This window comes from Lacerta agilis, chromosome 14 (assembly GCF_009819535.1).
Source record: "Lacerta agilis isolate rLacAgi1 chromosome 14, rLacAgi1.pri, whole genome shotgun sequence".
NCBI classification, from domain to species: domain Eukaryota; kingdom Metazoa; phylum Chordata; class Lepidosauria; order Squamata; family Lacertidae; genus Lacerta; species Lacerta agilis.
The window spans coordinates 20,704,749-20,725,938 of NC_046325.1; the positions used below are offsets into that span (position 1 = coordinate 20,704,749).

Consider the following 21,190-nt stretch of genomic DNA (forward strand, 5'->3'; position numbering starts at 1 on the left):
TTTATTTGTAGAGAAAGAGTGATTCATTGAATATACAAGAATATAATTCTCAATAGAGATTTTTCTAATCAACCACATAAGGTGATGAAGATGAATTAGGACCGAATATATATGCTGCCTTAGGCTGCCTGGGTTAATGACTTTGGTGAATGGTGGGATATATAAATGTGGGAAAATAAATTTAAATAAATAAAAGAAAAGGGAATCATAAAACAGTATCAGAAATGTTATAAGTCAAATGTCTGTCTAAAAACAAACAAAAAACCTATCAGGTCTCAATTGCCAGGGAGAAAGATCTCTCCTGCCTCCCAACCTATTGTATGTTGGAGATTCATTCCCTGTGTGCAGTCATGGGATGGTGTGTGTTTTCATTCCACAGGAATGGGAAGTGACAAAGACAGGATGTTTGTCTTAATGTGTTCCCTGAAGTGGGACTATTGTCCTTTGTTCTTTCTCTTTGCTGTCTGATGCTAGAGAGGGAACCATGTTGCAGTGCTCCATGTGTGTTTATATGTAAATAAAGTAGATTAGCCAAAATGCTGAATTACTGAGTTCTGTTACACAACTGTGCAAACCTCTGTGGATCCCTAAGTGTGCTGATATCTTCTGGCATTAGTCGCTGTGATGTTCGGGCTGAAGAATGCTTTTGAAGCTCCTGAACGATCACCCAGGAGGGAGGGAACATGCCAGTCGGGCATGTGTCTCTGCCAAGGGTCTACTCATGTGTAGGGCATCCTGAGTCAGACCCCAGTGAGATACCCACTGTGGAGAACTAGCCCCATGCCAGGTAGGGGTTAAGTGTTCTGACAGTTAGAACCCTCGGGGGCGGGCTTAGCCTGGGTATAAAACACCCCTCCCAGTGGGCAGTAAGGCAGTTAGAGTGAAGTATGGGCAGGAGGAGTTAGAGTTAAGTGCGTGGAGTTAGTTGAGCAGTGTGAGTCAAGAGATAGAGCTGGGAGTTTAGAGTCTTAGGTGGATGTTAGCAGAGAGGATAAAGAGATTGTGAAACGCATTGTTATTGCTATTTAGTTTACTATTAGAGGTATTAGGCCGGTAACATTTAGAGGTATTAGGCCGGTATAGGACAACTGTTATAAGCTTATTGAACAACCTTTTATTTTATCAGCAACCACAAGCTTTGTACGCAATAAACATCTTGTTAGTTCACAATATCCTCGTCTGTGGTGAATGAAGTAAGCAGGATCCAGCTAGTAGTCTGAAGGGCTGCAGCTGGGGACTGTTTGTCGTTGGTGCAGCACTCATAGACCGTAAAACGTCCGGGGGTGGGCTGTACAGGGCGAAGGGCCCGCGACATTAAAGTGGTGGCAGCGGCGGGACGAAAGATAGTCATAAAGTGGTGGTCACAATGAGATCAAAGATCTAACGTGTTGGCAAGAAGTGCCAAGGTACAAGAAAGATTTAAGGGTGACGCATTGTGTGAAGTGTGAGGCTTAAAGAGGATTTAAGCAAACTTCTGTGAGACTCTACAATCTAGTCAGGAAGGGGGATCGCATACACCTGGAAAGGGAGAAGGGGAATTCAGAGAGGAATTACCTGGCCCTAGGGTGTGGTGTGATAGCGCCTAAGACTGTGAGATTGTGAGAGAATTACAAAGATACTCTGTGTTTAAAACTATTTCAGGCAGAAAGGTTTATAGTGAGAGGTCGGAAAAGTACGCTGGACAAAGTGCACCGAGGTAACTTTGGGCGTGACTTTGGACCTAAGCTGTGGAAACTAAGCCTGGAGAAATAGTTTAACTGAAACATCCTTGATTTAAGTACAGAAATAATACCACCAAATAAATAGAAAATGCCACCTAGAAAGACTAAAACAGCTCTTAGGGACTCACAAGTAGAAAGCTCTGAAGAAGAAAATGGGGTTTCCCAGGTTGAGGAAACCAGTACTGAAACAGTTAACAAAAATCCTGCTGAGGGGACTAGTTTTAAAGCCTCAGAGGAATTGGAGAAATGGAAGTTAGAACAAGAATATAAACTGAAGGAATTAGAAATGAGATTACAAGCTGAGGCAAAAGAGAGAGAATTGAAGTTACAAGCTGAGGCAAAAGAGAGAGAATTAAAGTTCCAAGCTGAGGCAAAAGAGAGAGAACTGAAAGAGAAAGAAATGACCTTAGCTATTGAGAGAGAAAGAGAACGGGAGGAAAGAGAATATTTATTAGAAATGAAAAGACTTGAATTATCAGCTGTAGATAATAGAAACAACAACAATAGTTCCACACAAAATCCTAGCAGGGTGGATTTAAAACGATTCCCTGACTTCAGAGATAAAGACGACCCTGAAGCGTTTATTATTTCTTTTGAGAGGGCTTGCGAAGATTTTGAAGTAAAAGATGAGGAAAAAATGCAAATACTGAGAGCGCGTATTAGTGGAACATTAACAGAGATTTATTCTCAAATGCCATCTGATCAATCTAAAGATTTTGAAGCATTTAAACAGTTGGTTTATGTTAGATTCGGAATTACTGCAGAACAACTGAGACAAAAGTTTAGAACAATAAAAAAGGTGCGTGAGGAAACATTCGCTCAATTAGGAGCTAAAACAACTAATTATTTAAACAAGTGGCTAGAACAGGAGGGTGCTGATTCTGTGGCGAAAATAAAAGAGGTGTTCGCATTGGAACAATTTTATGACACGATTAATAGTCATTTGAAGTATTTAATTAAAGAAAGACGCCCTAAAACCATCCTGGAAGCTGCTAATCTGGCAGATGAAATAAATGAAATCCGAGAACACGCTTATGATGCCCCAAAATATAAGGACAAGCAGTGGGAAACAAATAAGTTTAAGAGAACGCAACAGCCCACAAAGTTTACCACAGAAACTGCCAAGAAAATTTTTCCCGCCAGTGCAAATGTTCCCCATAACACGCCTATGACAACGGGGGGGACTGAGGGAAAGGTAAATAAATATAGTGAGGGTAAAAGGCCTGAATTAATCTGTTGGCAATGTGGGAGAAAAGGCCATCGACAGGTGGACTGTAGAACTGAACTCAGAACTAGGAGTGCAAATACTATCCCTCAGAAGCAGACATATTGTGTCCAAACTGTGGAGACAGAGCCAACTGCCAACATGGTTGCCACGACAACCGAGGCCCAGTCAGAGGCTGATGAGTTACCAGTGGCCCAAGTTGTGAGGTGCTATATAATTCAACAAGATGACATGCTATTACACAAAACAGGAGAAGAAATTTGGGTGAATGGTAAACAATATAAAGGCTTAAAAGACACAGGGTCTCAGATTAGTATTGTACATCCTGATTTGTTAAAGCCAGAAGACTTTATTAAAGGCAAAACAATCAGTTTAAAAGGAATATCAAAACAGCCAGAAATCTTGCCAGTCGCATTAGTTAATCTGACATATAAACAATGGTCTGGAAAATGGCAAGTAGCAGTTTCACCAGAAATCCCAGCTCCAATGTTAATCGGGTGGGATCTACTTGACCATGTACAGAGTGCATTTGTAATAACTAGGGCACAAAAACTGCGACAGTTACCTCAGGAGGAAAGGCCTGATACAATTGCTGAACTGACACAAGATACAAGTATAATGCCAGTTACAAATAGTCAAGCAGCTAGTTTTGCAGCCAAGCAGAAACTAGATACAGATTTACAGAAATATTTTCAAGCCACAGCCGTGAATACAGTATTAACCCCTGAAAGCCCGGAGCGGTTTATAGTCAACAATGGGTTGCTATACAGGGAGATTCTTTTAAAGCCTAATAGAGGGGGTAATGAGATCCACAGGCAACTGATAGTACCTACTGAATTCAGAACCAAGATAATACAACATGCACATGGCAGCATCTTTGGAGGTCACTTGGGAATCACCAGAACCAAACAAAGGGTGTCCCAAAATTTCTTTTGGCCTGGGATGGGCAAGCAAATAAAGTTATTTTGTCGAACGTGCCATACTTGCCAATTACAAGGACATGGGCAAGATAAAACGAAAGCACAATTATGTCCCTTGCCTATAATATCACAACCCTTCCAACGTTTAGCAGTTAATATTATTGGACGACTGCCAAAAGCCAGTCGCAGGGGAAATCATTATTTGTGGACTAATGTAGATGTTGCAACAAGATGTCCGGAAGCGATTCCGTTACGAAACATAGAGACTGAAACAGTGGCTTCAGCTCTAATAAGTTATATGTGTCGGCTAGGGTTTGCAGAACAGATCGTGACAGACCTTGGAGCCTCATTTACCTCTAAACTGATGCAGCGTTTGTGGGAGAGGTGTGGGATCAAACATATCACCAATACCCTTGACCACCCACAGACCAATGGCCTTGTAGCGCGAATTAATGTAGTTGACTACCTATTTAAATTGCAGAACACTCTCAAACGATCACTAGAGCTGGCAGGAGAACAGTGCAAGTTTGCTCAACACAAACAGAAAGTTTGGTATGACAAAAAAACACATGAGAGATCTTTTGAGCCAGGACAAGATATTTTATTAATCAGATCAGTAAACAGTGACAAGTTACAACTGACATGGGAAGGTCCTTGTAAGATCAGTTCAAAAATGAATGATATCAACAATATAATTCAGCATGGTGAAGGGAGGCGGGTCATGCATGTGAATATGATAAACCCAATCAAGCCACTAAACCATGAACCCAATCTAGACTACAGTAGTCACGTTGTTGAAAAAGCCTGTGATATTGGTAAAGGAGTGTCTACCTGCAATGTGACCAGTGACCTATCTGTGAGATCAGTTAGAACAACTAGTCAAATTTATGATAAACCATTCATCAGTTGGAAAGATAGAAAGAAAGACGTACTGGAAGTTATAGCTGACATGGGGTCCTATCGACTTTCTATGAAAGTGAAATTGTTTCCTACACTAGAGATTGTGTGGTGGGAAGATGGGTACCCTGCTGCTCATGCAACACAAATAAATGCCCAAAATGAATGTAGTTACACAGCATTAACAGGGCTACCACGTCAAAGGCATACAAAAGAAATCTTAAAATTGCTCGAAGTGGGAACTAATAAATCACTACAGACCAAAGATGAACTGACAACAAGGGAGATTGCTATGAGCAATAAGCAATCAGAGCTTGTTAGCCTACTTTCATTAAGAGATCACGCTTGCCTACAAAGCTTCAGCAAGCTGACTAAAACAGAAGATATCCACAAACTTCTGCAAATAGTTCCCAGTGCATTTAAAAGCCAGACAACCAGTGTTTATGCAGCTTATGATGACCGGGAGATGTGTGTACAAGTCTGCGAGCTTAAACATTTAACAGAGATCCTGAAGGAGGGAGAGGTTGAACTAAGAGAGCTTTTGACCCTGAGAAACAAGGACTCTACCCAGCTTGGGATCCACAATCGTTACAGACGCCTCGAGTGCAGAGATCGGAATGGGACTGTGTCATCTGGCCGAGGAAGACAGCTTACATCCCATCACGTATGGCAGAGAAAAGACTGGTGCCCAGAGAAAGATACTTCTTGCGACGGTTAAGGACGATAAGGAGCGTGAAAGGATCTTAAACATCATCGCAGACGCCTTAACACGAAGACCCAAAGACAAAGGTTAATGGACAGTTACGGTTTTTCTTGAAATAAAGACCTAATGCTGCATGAACTATTGTATATAATGTTCACAACTATATGTACTTTTACTGAAGATGTAACTGTTTATGCTATAGTTAGGTAATATAGGTAAGAGTTATAAAATGTTTGTTTATGTAATGTCTATAGTGATGTTTAAAATGTTGTTTGTATCAGAGGGATACTTTGGTTAGTAACTCCTCTGATACAAACCTAAAAAGGAGGGAGGTATGTGGAGAACTAGCCCCATGCCAGGTAGGGGTTAAGTGTTCTGACAGTTAGAACCCTCGGGGGCGGGCTTAGCCTGGGTATAAAACACCCCTCCCAGTGGGCAGTAAGGCAGTTAGAGTGAAGTATGGGCAGGAGGAGTTAGAGTTAAGTGCGTGGAGTTAGTTGAGCAGTGTGAGTCAAGAGATAGAGCTGGGAGTTTAGAGTCTTAGGTGGATGTTAGCAGAGAGGATAAAGAGATTGTGAAACGCATTGTTATTGCTATTTAGTTTACTATTAGAGGTATTAGGCCGGTAACATTTAGAGGTATTAGGCCGGTATAGGACAACTGTTATAAGCTTATTGAACAACCTTTTATTTTATCAGCAACCACAAGCTTTGTACGCAATAAACATCTTGTTAGTTCACAATATCCTCGTCTGTGGTGAATGAAGTAAGCAGGATCCAGCTAGTAGTCTGAAGGGCTGCAGCTGGGGACTGTTTGTCGTTGGTGCAGCACTCATAGACCGTAAAACGTCCGGGGGTGGGCTGTACAGGGCGAAGGGCCCGCGACACCCACCAACAAATCATATTGCATAGATAGGTTAAGATGGGCAGACTACATGGTATTTCAGTAATGTTCAGAAAGTTTTGTTCTCTTTGACTGTTTGGTACTAGTCCAGCAGCTGTGATAATGGTTGGCTGTAGCTGCATCACTGCATTTGAAACCACTGTCTCTGTGTGGAGGCTAACAACAGTGTTTCAGCTTCCTTTTATCTCCTTTTTCCTTTTTGATAAATTTATTCAATTTTCAGATTTTGAAATTTACAAACAAACAAAACAAAAAGAAAATTCCATAAATTCCCATGGACCTCCCTCATTCCCTTTGTGAGTCCTTATGCTGACTTTTTTTTTTCTTCCTGCATCTTCTCTATTAATCCAATTCTATTAAATCTCCATTACAACCATAGTCCAACATAAAACTACAAGTGTCATTCCAATCCTACTAATAAATTCCTAGAATTCCTAGAAGGATTCAGCTTCCTTTTCAATGCTATTGTATTTTTTAAAAAATAAAATAAAATAAAATACATTGCTGTCCATTCCCCTAGTAGCTTTTGAGATTTGAATTTCCACAAGAAGTACAGTACTAATGGCCACCAGTTTGGAAGGCTTTTGGTCTGCAAACATTATGTAAATAATTACATTGTTTTCGGCATTTCTCTTCTGTTGAAATGCATTGAAATTATGTACTTAAATAACTAATTATACCACACACATAACAATGATACTAACAGAAGTTTAACTGTAGTAGAAGAGAAACAGAGCTGATTACAAAGAACACAAAATGGGACTATAATCACTGTCTCCTTACATCCTAATTTATAGCTGTAGTAATTCTTGGCATGTGAAAAGTACTTTGTGAGTGCTTGAAGTACTGCCACAGAAAACACCACAGAACTCTTATAACCACCCTGCAAGAGGAATTAGTATTATTATTCCCACATTGTAAACGAGAGCAAATCTGAGAAAGAAAGGCTTGCACAAAAGGCTACCTATTGATATAATGTCTTGTGAGGAGGTAAGAATCAGGAATTTATAGTTTTCCTTAAAAATGCTAAGTACGTCAGCTCAGTTTAAGTCACAATGCAGAACTGCAAAAAAGGAGAAAGATGCATTCTATCTGGCTACATCCAAAACTACTTAACATCTTCCTTTTTTCAGACATGGATAACTGTGTCAGTTGTCAAGCAGACCAGCATCCCAACAATGACCAAACTCGATGCATTCCCAGGGTTATAAGCTACCTCTCTTACAAAGAAGACTTAGGGATCCTCCTAGTTATCCTGGCCGTTTCTTTCTCTCTGATCACAACATTAGTACTTGGGATTTTTGTGAAGTACAAGGACACTCCCATCGTCAAAGCCAACAACCGGACCCTCACCTACATCCTCCTTGTATCCCTACTCCTTTGCTTCCTTTGCTCCTTTCTCTTCATTGGACAGCCTGGAAAGGTGACCTGTCTTCTCCGACAAACAGCTTTTGGCATCATCTTTTCTTTGGCCCTTTCCTCTGTACTGGCAAAGACCATCACTGTGGTCCTGGCATTCATGGCAACCAAACCTGGAGGCAAGATGAGGAAATGGGTGGGGAAAGGATTGTCTAATTTTATTGTCCTTACCTGCTCCTTTATTCAAGCTGGTATTTGTACTTTATGGTTAAGTACTTCCCCTCCATTCCCAGATATAGATACACAGTCATCGAGTGGGGAAATGATATTGGAATGTAATGAGGGCTCAGCTACCATGCTTTACTGTGCCTTTGGATATATGGGCATCCTATCCATTGTGAGCTTCATTATGGCTTTCTTTGTCAGAAAGTTACCTGACACTTTCAATGAAGCCAAATTTATCACTTTCAGCATGTTGGTGTTTTGCAGTGTTTGGTTGTCTTTTGTTCCAACCTACCTGAGCACTAAAGGAAAATACATGGTAGCTGTGGAGATCTTCTCCATCTTGTCCTCTAGCGCTGGCTTACTGGGTTGCATCTTTTCCCCTAAATGCTACATAATTGTGTTGAGGCCTGAGCTGAACAACAAGGAGCAACTAACCAGGAGGGGAAAAAAATGAAAGAATATAAGTTCACCCCCCCCCCCAACTCTTAGACATATTTCACTGCAAATGCTATCGGGAGGGATAGGTGGGAATTCATGGATGGGTGTTTTCACACATTTTTTTTCTGAGTAGACTTACACCCCTCACTTGACCCACTATAAGATTCCCCCCCCTCTCAAATGACTATAGTGTTGCTACTTGAACAGTACTGGGGGGGGGTTCATGGGAGCAGGATGGATTAGCATGCAGCAAAAGCACAAATCCATGTGGCACATCTGGGATCTATCATAAGTTCTCCTTAATATTGCTAGCAATGTTTTCACAAAACTTCACATGCTCCATGCTTTCCTGAATATGTAACTGGAAATAAATTCATGTGTTTAATTCAAATTGTGCTGCTCCACAGGGTCACCAAAACATTTTGGAGAATAATCTGGAGCAACACTTGTTTCCCCCCCCCCCAACATTAAGCTTGGTGTGGACTCTTTGTTCTAGATGAATGGATATGTGAAAGAGCATCCTGTAACAGTTTAAAAGGGATAGGTACAATCAAAGGCAATTTGTTCTGCCTCAGCAAAATATTTGGCAGGGCTCCAGTTTAAAAAAGGCTTCCTCACAGGGATGAGAGTATAGTCTTTGTGGGGCAAAATCTCCATTGAATCAAAAGGATTGAATGGAAATTTCAGCTTGCTCAGATGCCATAACGTGGTTATAGAAACTCAAAGATGACAGTCTGCATTAGCAGTAACATTAAAAAGATAAACGGGCCATAGTTAAAATCTTCCAACACCAGTCTTCATGCTTCTTCAACAGACAGGCTTCCCATTTCCTAATCTGCATTACATGGGCTGACAGATCTAGGGGTAATGCTATACTGGAGCTCACATTCTTAATAGGTCAACCAAAGAAACTATTTCATTGACCAGGGTGAATTAGGACTAACTGAAGGTATAACAAATTCAGAAAGAGTCTTGTGTCCACTTTTCCCCAGACCTGGATTATTGCATCTGTTCCTCTAAATGCTGCATCGTTTTGTTGATATGTGAGCTGAACAATTGGAAGCAAAGAGGAAAGAGACAAAAAAAATATGAAATAATATAATTTCATTTCTTTTTTCTGTTCTTAGATGTATTTAACTGAAAACATTGATGGGAGGAGTGCTGCAAGAAAGTATATACCACAGCAGCACTTCTCCTTCTGTTGTGTTAATAAAGGAAAGACACTTCCAGTATAGTGAAAGTTCTGCCTCTTCCCACCAGCCAGCATGGGATTAGTAGTTAAGATCCAATGATTCCTGATGGAGAAGCTCCCAGCTTTTTCTGCACTTTATATACAGGTCCAAATTAAAGACAAAGGAAGAATAGATGCCCAGCAGGCCTGTTCCACTTTTAACAGAGCCATTATGGCCAGAACTGCCCTTTCTTTGCTTCCAAGGGTGATGTGGACTGATGCTATAATGGAGCTTGGATTCACACCACATGAACCCCAAAAGACATTTCAGTGCTCAGGGGTAAACTAGGCAAGGGGGAAGATATAACAAAAAATCTAGAAGCAGGAAATAGGTGGAAAAAAATATTGGACATGCACTTACTAAATGGGAGTTTGGTACATTTGGGCAAACAAAGACTTATTCTTCATTATCATCTTCAGTGTGGCTTTCCTAGCCAGGAAGTTATCCTGCAATTTCAATGAAGCCAAAATTATCAAACTGACAACATGGTATTTTGCTTTTGTTTTGCTTTCGGAAACAGTTATTCGTTGTTCCAATCTACTTGAGCATCATTGGATAAAGTTGCTTATGATACAGTAAATGTAGAGGATAAATCTGTACTCCACTTGCTCTACAATTCCCAGAGTTACCCCTGAAGAGGGATTGATTGTTAAACCACCCTGGGAATTGTAGCTCTGGCAGAGGAATAGGGATCTCCTAAGAATTCTGCTATGATTTGTGGGTGAACATAATCTATTATCCCTCAGAATTTTAGGAATTGTGTGTTTGTGTGTGTGGACTCTTAACAGTTTTTCATGTGTGATGCAACTTCAAAAGTGAAAAGTCAAAAGCACACTAGAAAAATTATAATACCTATCATTACAAAAATTATTGGTTTTCATTCTTTTACACAATGGACACCTGGTGCCTGTTAGGGCCATGAATGATCAGCATATGATAAAAGATATAAATATTAATGATGTTGAGAACCCTATTTAGGCACAGACACCACTGGCATTTTTGGGTGTGATTCCACCCTCCTCATTTATACAGTTAGTTCTGCCACAATTTTTATCTACGGTAAATAATGACCATCCCTCATTCCCAGCCTTTCTACTTACCCAGTTAATTTTCCGCATCCAAGATTCTTATTGTGGAAACTTGGAGCTTGTTGACTAGAGATTATTAACACACACATATGGACCCTGCTTTGCCCTTATGTGGCTTATGAGCATTTGGATGAATTATTATATATTGTCCCAAGGTTATACTTTTTTCCCTTTGCTAACAAAGGCAGAGTTAATACAGGTAGCATACAAAATTGTGAAATTAGTGTAGTAACTCCAACCAACAAAGGCAATAGAAAAACTGATAGCCAGAAATAATGCTGGAGTTTGAAACATGGAAATATACACGGGGAAGAGAAGTTTTGCCAACAGGATCATACTTCTGCTGATGTTGCTTCTTATATTGTTTTGCAGTACTGTATACAATACACATTCCATTAATTGCAGTATATATTATGATCCCCTCCCTATTCCTCATGAATTTTACCAGCCAGGAGATCTTATCATCGGTGAGATTGTTTCTCAAGTTGTCATCCTGTATGAGAGCCTCAATTTCATCAAACCGCCTACACAGATCTTGATTAATGAACCCGTGTAAGCCATTATTCTCTCTTCCTTTCTCATTCTAAAATATATACCAACCATAATTACTGAAGACATATCACTAAGAAACACTGTTCTTTATGTACTTTTTTGAAGTGAGGAAACTGGCACCTTCAGAAGCAATTTGGATTGATAATACATGTATTGCCTTCTCAATTACAATGTGGGCACAAATGACTACAAACCTTTCCTTCACCAAAGATCATTACAATTAATGCACCCTGTGCATTTTTAGGACCTCTGCAGAATAACTGCAGAAAATATTTCATTTCATATTATCACGTATATAGGATACCATGTGTCATTCATAGGAACAATGAATCTGAATAATTTGGGTTTGCAGTTCATGTTGTTTTAATACTTTTTTCAGTTCAGTACCAAAGAACTACCAGCATGTTCTGGCTTTAGCATTTGCTGTCAAAGAGATCAATGAGAATCCCAACATCTTATCAAATATCTCTCTGGGATTCCACATCCTCAATAGCTACTACACTGCAAAGATGACCTATAAGGCCACACTCAGCCTGCTTTCTGCACAACAGAGGTTTGTCCCTAACTATAAGTGTCACGTTCAGAACAATCTGATAGCTCTCATTGGAGGGTGCATCTCTGAAATCTCTGCTAATATGGCTATCATTTCAGCAATTCACAAGATCCCACAGGTAAGCTGTGTGCATGAGTGTGTGGAGATTTCACAATTGTGACACACAATCTAGATTTCAACAAAGTTTTGAAAATGTATCCTGCTATATTTTGGTTAACAAATAGGTTAAATGAAGGCTAAGTGATAGTATCATCTAGTGCAGTGGTTTTCAACCAGTGTGCCGTGGCACCCCGGCGTGCCTTGAATGATAGTCAGGGGTGCTGTGGGCAACACTGACCTCTGTCCCTCTCTCCTCTGATACCCTCTAGCATCTCTGCCTCCCAAAGGCTTGTGTGGCTGTATGCCTCATGTTCAGCTTGGTCCAGTCTCCATCTGGCCACTAAGGCGGGGTGGCATCCTCTTCCCAAGGCTCCCCATAGGGCGGTGTGAGGAGGCACTTTATTTTGGTTAGGGGGCGACTCAGAGACCAGGAGCAGTGGCAGCAGCTGCCCAGAGGAATCCAAAGGAGAGGGGAGAGGAGAAGAGGCTGAGGGAACACTCCACAAAGGAGGATGTTCAAAAAGGGGTGATGGGCTGCTGGCTCTGCAGGCAAGGGGTGGCATAACTGGACTCTGAAGCTCAGAGAATGTAGTTGGCCAAGGGAGCCATGGTCTCAAAAATGTTGAAAACCTCTGATCTAGGTATAAAACTCAAAATGCAAAGGATAAATTTCTATATATACATGTGAAAGAGGTCCAAAATATTTGATCTAGCTATTTATTTCTTGATATCACTTTTATACTCTGATAATCCTCCACTGGGAGCCTAGGGCAGCTAACAATATGAAAGTGTAATAAGAATCATGAAACAATAATATTACAACAGTTAAAAAGACAATGAGCAATCATTTAAATAGGCCTGGAGAAATAAAAAAATAAAGTATTAAAATTACTTATAAGATTTGCTAGCAGGAACAAGGAACAGCAAGCAAATCTTACTCAAGAAGGAGTACCATAAACTGGGCACCATAACAAAAAGTTCCCTTCTCATGGCCCTGGTTAAATTTGAACAAAGGAAATTAGAACTGTGTCATCTGCATATAAGAGAACCGGGAGGGGTGTACCAGCCAATTTAGGGAGGTGGGCATTTTCTTTCTCCATGTTTCCTACTAAGGAGTTAATATAGAAGTTGAATAAAGTAGGCACAAGGACGCAGCCTTGTTTAACACTATGGTAGGTTTGGATTTCCTTGGATAAATGGCCCTGTCGGTCACACCTAATCTGGACCTGAGTGTTTTCATATAAACTGCTGATGAGACACAGTAGACGTCTATGTTTGAGGCGCTTAGTTTTTCCCAAAGCCTGTCTCATTATATTAAATTGAAGGCAGATTTAAAGTCTATGAAAGCTGCACAGAAAGATCCTCCTGTTCTTGAGGTATATTTTTCAGCAAGATGTTGGAGTACTAGGCCTTGGTCTAAAGTTGACCGGTTTGCCCTGAAACCAGTTTGTGCTTCTGTAAGGACATGTTCTTGCTCCATCCAATCCTCAAGTTTATTACATAAGTGGGCAGCATATAGTTTACTGATAATGCTTAAGAGACTAATTGGCCTTTCCTACCAATTCAAATGGAAAGCAACACTGCATGAAAAGCTAAGATGCTTGGGGTTTTCCCCACAGGCTCTGATAACTGTAGGTTATGAGAAAGCTAGAGCAAAAATTCACCAACGAATTTGGGATGTGGAACTGCAATGCCACATGAGCGAGATGAATAAGCACCCAGCAATAAAAGATAATGGGAGAGGATTTCCCCCAGCAAATTATTTGTCAAAATTACAATACCTAAATACAGATGGTCATTTACCCTCACTAGATTCTTTTTTTGTAGTTTATTTTTATTGATTGATTAATTTTGTTTAACAAAAAGAAAAGAAAAAAACATCATAATACAACTGTTAAGTATTACAAAATAAAATTTAACATCCCACATTGTCGTATATCTATGTCTTATTTTTATATCTAAAAAAAGAAAAGAAAAAACAAAAAAACAAAAAACAAAACCACCACAGCCAAATATATAAGTAGGCACTCCATCGGTAGACACATACATATACATACCTACATATACCTACACTCTCTTATCTACATATACATAACATACTTAACTCATATTGTCCACACCAATTTGATTCCACAAATCAGACTTCCTGTCAAATCCCCTTGCATCTACTTCTCTTAATATTGAATGTAAACCAAACAATGCTGCTTCGTTTAAGTATTCTTCAATACATTCTGACACATTATACATCCATCGTTTCCCAACTCTTTATCCTTCCTTTAACACTCAAAAGCTGGCCTCTACCCTCACTAGATTCAACGTGCTGCCATCTGCCTTACTGCAGGGCAGATTTGAGGGTAAACCATATGTGGAATGAGTCTGCCCCTGCGGCTTGATGTCTCTCATGCCTTGTTACACTGTCGTTTCTATGGGGATATACGCTCAGTATTTATTAGCCCTGTTATGCAAAAATCACCAAATGAATCCGAACTTCAATGTCTAAAATCCCTGGTAGAGGACAAGGATCCTGAGATCATGTTAAGGTTAGCCAATTTCTGTGTGATTGCCATAAAACTTAGGGAACAAGCTGTGCTATCATAATGATTAAGGCCTTAAATGATAATTTTAGGTTATATTTTAGTGGCTAAGTTTTAATTTATATATTTTCTAATTGTTGTTATATCTGTATTGTCCCTGTTATACCTAATTGCAAATTCAAATGTATCCCTATCGTGTTTTATGACTTCCTTGATATTGTATGTGGGCAGGAACTGGTCTGTGACCGAAATATTAAATTCACGCCATTTCAACAAAATCTAAACATCAAGCTGAATTAATGAAACCATACCTTTCAAGGTACTAAAACTAATAGCTGGATTTTATTTGTGCTACTCACACCTCATGTGAAGTGTTTGGTCCATTCCAAGGCTGCTGACATACATTGTATATGCTATATAGACAAAGGTCTAACGGAGGACTCAGAATGCCAAATCTAAAACTCTACTGCACAGCATTTCAAATCAAATAATTAATACCACTGATTAGGGACCAAACAGGGACCAAACAGAAGATGCCTGGGTCCATATCAAAATTGCCCCTTTCAGGCCAACATTTTTCTTCTTAAAATTATCAGATTCAGTGATAAAGGGAATTGACGGACCTTTTTATAAAACAATATTGACATCGAAAAATCAAGGGAAAATCTTGGCCCTTGAAATATCCCCATTAACTCCATGCCTTTATACAATAATATAAATATTGGCAATATAAAGAATGGGAAAACAGAGGCTTATGTGGAATTTGAGATTTACCATGTAAATGCAGAGCAATAACTAAAGAAAGGTTAAAGGAAAATCTAAAAGAAGTGCACCCTAATTGGCTCAGCTTCTCCAATATTGTTAATTTGCTAAATATGTTGAAGAAAGAGGGGAAGGATCTCATTCTCTTATGGTATTTGAATCAAGGTGTATTGAATCCCACTGTGATATGAAAGGTGTGGTTTCATTGATTTATGGTATGCTTGTGAAATATTATATGGGGAATGCAAAGGGTTTACACATAGTATGGGAGACTGAATTAGGCAAAGAAATCAATGGCAATGAGTGGGATGGAATATGGAGGACCCTACCTTTAAGAACCATTTCATCTTACTTTCAAGAAGCTATTTTGAAGGTCATCCTCAGGTAGAGAGGACACCTTTGATGAAACCTGCCCTGCCCCTTCTTTTCACCCTTAGGGGAAGTAGATGGCAAATTTATCTCACCAAACCTTATGATAAATGGTTCAGGCATAGCTGTCAACCTTTCCCCTTTTTTTGCGGGAAATTCCCTTATACCAGCCATAGTTGGAATAGGAGAAAGGTTGACAGCCTCCCCAGAAGGGAAGGCAAAAAAAGGGAGGGTTGACCGTTCAGGGGGTTGGGTATCTTTAAGCTGGATAAGAGGAGATTGAGAAGAAATATAATAGCCAGCTTCATATATCTAAAGAGTGGTCACATGGAATATCTGCTCACCTGGGACTCCGGGTGTGCGGCCATTGCTTCTTGGCACAGCTGTGGTGGTTCAGGGAGGCTGCCCTCTTCCAGGCATGGCCGGGGGAGGGGATGGCTGGCACTGCCCACCTTTAGCTGCACCAAGACCCGCAGGTAAGGCAAACAGTGCCAGCTCAGCCAATTAGAGGATGGGGTTTAGGGCTGAAAGCAGCCCGCCCCTAGCCTATTTAAGGGGGTGGTCAGGTGTCGGCCGCTGAGCAAGTTTGTGTTCTACTGCCAGACCATAGGATCCAAACTTTGCAATTCTAAGATTGTAAGCAGGGTGTTGAACATGTCAGCCTACTGGATACTGTGCAATTATAATGAATTATTTTGTAATGTTTTTGATGGCCCACAGCTTCCCTGCAACTTTGTGATTCAAGGGCATAACATTATCTTTTCCATCTGAACAGCTCACTTATGGATCATTTCTGCCAGTACAAGGTGCCAAAAGGCTATTTCCATTTTTGTACCAGATGGTCCCAAATGAAATGTACCAGCACAAGGGAGTTGTGCAGTTACTTCAGCATTTCAGGTGGACATGGATTGGACTTTGGGCTGTGGATGATGATAGAGGGGACAGGTTTTTGCAGACAATTGTGCCAATGCTTTCGCAGAATGGTGTATGCTATGATTTCATAGTAAAAATGCCAAAGTGGAATTATGTGGATGAGATGATAAAACTGGGCTTTGAACGTCTGGAAAGCTATAAAATTGTCTTTGAGAAAAAAACCAATGTAATGTTTGTTTATGGAGAACCTCCTTCCTTTATGGTTTTGAGAATTTTGCTGTTGGCAGCACCATTCTTTTCACTGCCACCTTTGCGTAAAGTCTGGATTGTTACATCCCACTGGGATTTTGCATCACATTCTCTTCAGAAACTCTGGGATATACAAACATTTCATGGCTCTATGACCTTCACTGTTCATTCAAACCAGCTGATAGGATTTAATGAGTTTATTCAGATTATAAGGCCTTCCTGGACTGAAAGAGATGGTTTTATTTGGGACTTCTGGGAACAGTCATTCAGCTGTTCACTAAAAATATCCAAGGAACAGGAGGAAGAGGAGAAGAAAGGCTGCACTGGGAAGGAGAAATTGGAAGACATTCCTGGAATTTTATTTGAAATGAAGACAACAGGCCACAGCTACAATGTCTACAATGCTGTATATGCTGTGGCACATGCTTTGCATGCGATATATAAATCCAATTTGAAACACAGAAGATTGAGAGGAGACAGACTGGCATTTCAGAATGTACAGTCATGGCAGGTAATTACAACTCAAAACTTTTTTTTAACAAAACCAGGCTAAATTTTGTTCCCAAGGCACTCCAATTTTGCAGAATACAATTCCATTAAAAATAAATAAATATGTCTGGCTTTCTTTTTGCTCTGCTTTGGATCAAAGGAACCCAAATGACATCAAGGCATACTGAGTCACTATGTTTGCTTGTTTTTAGGTAACTAAGAAAGATGCTTGTGATCCTCACTTAAATACAATGTCTAGTTTTCATGTTTTCTTTCCAACTAGGTGCATCAGTTTCTAAAGAGTATTGTAATCAATAATAGTGCTGGAGACACTGTGCGCTTTGATGAAAATGCTGAACAAGTTACTGGCTTTGATGTTACAAACTGGCTGATGTTCCACAATGGATCAGTGGTTCGAATCAGAGTTGGAAGACTGGAACCACAGGCTCCTCTGGGCAAAGAATTAACCATTTATGATGATCAAATTGTTTGGCATCCAAGCTTTAATCAGGTGTGACACAGCTACAAATGCTTGAGTATATAAAAAGGAAAGTTTATTGTTTGACATACTCATTAATGTTCCCTCTGGCCATGTGGGTTGCTGGGGGCTTGCATTTGAACGAACCATTCATGAGCAAGCGGCATTTGAACAGATTTATCACAGCCAAGCTGCATTCAAATAGACCTATCACATAAAAGCAAGGGGTGGGGCTTGAGTGGTGGACCTGAGTGAAGGCTGCTGGGGGCTTGCATTTGAATGGACAATTCATTTTATTATGGTCAATGACTTGTATCAAGATAAAAAACACCAATTACAATCTTTAAAGGCTTTTCAAGGGCAAGTAGTGTGATGGCTGTCATCTTTCAACGTTATTTCAAAATTCTGGGAATGATGACAATAATGCATTTTTAATGTTCATTCTTACCAAACCGATCAAATTTGTGGAAGCTGATTCAGATCTGAGCTCTGCTTACTCTCCATTTAAACCCCACTTACAGCCTGGTGATGCTTCAACACTTGCTTCTTGTTGCTCTGTATAAGGAGCCAGCCCAATTCAAAGTGAGAGGAGAGACTAGAAAGTGCTGTTTTCAACCTCCCCCCCCCTTAAATGTGGCTAGGATTCAAGAGAGCATAATTGCTTAGTTTCTCATAATTGGATTCTCATAATTGATTTTGAATGTTGTTATTTATTTTCAATCATATTTTGGGGGGAGGGGAATTGGTTCCATCAGAGAAAATTTAGACACCACCTCCCTTTGTATTTCCTGCCCAAAGTCCTTCTGGAATGATGGTTTTCAGATGGGGAGGGTGGACAGACAGCTCTATCAGATCTTATTTTCTGAAATTGGGAAATAATGTACTTCAAATGTGCTTTAAAGGTATAGAGTCTACACAATCTCATTTTTTTTCCTCTTGCATGGACTATCAAACAAGTGTTACAAAAATCATGGTGTGTCAGGGAAATCTTATTACTGCACTGTCAGAAGTAAGCCCCAGTGAATTGATCAGGTTTACACCTAGCTAAGCAAGTATGAGTGCACCTCTATTTTGAATATATCAGAAAATGCTACATGTTTTATCCCTTTTCTTCTAAATTTGAAATGGCAGCAACACTACTCTGCATTGTTTTTGAAGAGGTAGATCATTGCAGCAGGGTGAGATGAGGTGGCAATGCTGTTGCTGTGGTTAAAGGCTGTATGTGGTGATTTGTTCGCAAACTGGTCCAGGGGAGATGCTGACTATATTTTAAAGACTGAAGGGTGGGGGGAAATGATGGTATTGCATCTTTACCCTCAACATTTGCTGGTTAAATAAGATATGACATTAAAAATCAAAAGAAAATTGGGGAAACTGCACAGGCACAAGATTAAAAATAATTCAGTATCAAGCATAAAATACCATGGGATCAACTGCAAAAAATTGTGATAAATGAAATGTAAAAATGTATTATTATTATTATTATTATTATTATTATTATTATTATTATTATTATTATTATTTAAGCCAGCTAGCCTTTCTAATGTCAGCAGTCCACCCTCTGCAGGCCAGCCATTCTCAAGACATGCTAAAACACTTCTCATGAGGAGAGTGGACACAATTGTTGGCTTTCCTTGCTCCATTGTTCCTCATCAACCATTCCCCAAGTCAGTGCTTTTGTGGAGGGGGTGTCTTCTCTATACAGTACATGCAGAATTCCAAATCATGCAAAGAGTTGATCCTGACACCACCACTAAACATTCAGCTGCCAACAGGTGGTGTGAATGGGTGTCAGGGAAGTGACAAAGAGAACTAGACCACTGGATTCTATTTTTTTTCTCCCTTTCACGTGATACTGAAGAAGACTTATCTCTTATTCCTAAGCTTTCTTTTTTGTTTCTGTGCAGGTGCTGCCTATTTCTGTGTGTAATGACTATTGCTATCCTGGCTACAGCAGGAAAAAGAAGGAAACAGATAAATTTTGCTGCTATGATTGTGTTCTGTGTCCAGAAAGCACAGTCTCTCTTCATAAAGGTTGGAAGCATAATGTTCAGAAATATTAAGAAATTGTGATAACATAGCATATTAATTCTTTATTAATAATTTTAAGACTACAGTTCACAATACGAAGGGGGCGTTCTCTAACCTTTTCTTTAAAGTGACAATTAAAACCACCTGTGCTTCAAGTGACAAAGATGGATTTAATAAGAATTTAAGTTAATGAATTACTAACTGGCCACATTCCTTTTTTTAGGAGCAACTTATTAAGTACCCATCAAAACATGTCTCTCTTCCATAACTTAGCTCGTCATTAAGCACACAAACCTTCCGAGGATCAACCAGACCCAGTCCTCGTTATCTTAAACTAAATTGCTGTACAATGTATATTTCTATCATGCAGGGGTGGAAAACATTTAAGTATTACAACCCATGTGATACCATCGTACTGGAATACATGAACACAGAAAGGTTCACTCTCACTAATGAGAGAAATTTCCTTTGAGTGGTTAGAAGAAATTCAGGAAGACAAAAAATGCACTCTTGTAACTGACTATTCAGATAAACATTGGTCAATTTCTAGAAATAACCAGCTTTTCATTTTCTTATCAGATATGGATGCTTGTATGAAATGTCCAGAAGACCAGTATCCCAACGAGGATCACAGTCAATGTATTCCCAAAGTTTTAAGCTACCTCTCTTACAAAGAAAATTTAGGGATCATCTTGGCTATCTTGGCAATTTCTTTTTCTCTTATCACAATTCTAGTGCTTGGAAGTTTCATGAAGCACAATGACACGCCCATAGTCAAGGCTAACAACCGGATCCTCACTTATATCCTCCTTATCTCCCTTCTTCTTTGCTTCCTCTGTGCTTTGCTCTTCATTGGACAGCCAGGAAAAGAGATCTGCCTTCTACACCAAATGGTCTTTGGCATGGTCTTCTCTGTGGCTCTTTCCTGTGTTTTGGCAAAAACAATCACTGTAGTTATGGCATTCATGGCAACCAAACCAGGATCTGGGATGAGGAAATGGGTGGGGAAAAGACTGGCAAATTCATTTGTCCTCTTCTGCTCCTTCATTCAAGCTAGTATTTGTACTCTGTGGTTATGTACTTCCCCTCCCTTCCCAGATTCAGACATGCACTCATTGAATGGGAAAATCATACTGGAATGTAATAAGGGTTCAGAGACCATGTTTTACTGCGTCTTGGGCTATATGGGTTTTCTTTCCATTGTTTGCTTCTGCATAGCTTTTCTTGCCAGGAAGTTACCTGACAGCTTCAATGAGGCCAAGTTCATCACTTTCAGCATGTTGGTGTTTTGCAGTGTGTGGTTATCCTTTATTCCAACCTACCTGAGCACCAAAGGAAAATACACAGTGGCTGTGGAGATCTTCTCCATCTTATGCTCCAGTGCTGGATTACTGGGTTGCATATTTTTCCCTAAATGCTACATAATTTTGTGCAGGCCTGAGCTGAACAACAGAGAGCAAATAATGGCCAGAAAAAGTGAGAGGATGTAA

The 21,190-nt window shown here is 39.9% G+C and overlaps 1 protein-coding gene across 1 annotated transcript; it reads left to right on the forward strand.

Annotated features, from left to right (window-relative positions):
* Window positions 1–20,281: 20,281 nt before the first annotated feature.
* LOC117057611 (vomeronasal type-2 receptor 26-like) lies at window positions 20,282–21,190 on the forward strand. The gene has a single exon (XM_033168454.1). The coding sequence runs from the start codon at window positions 20,282–20,284 to the stop codon at window positions 21,188–21,190; it is 909 nt and encodes a 302-aa protein (XP_033024345.1).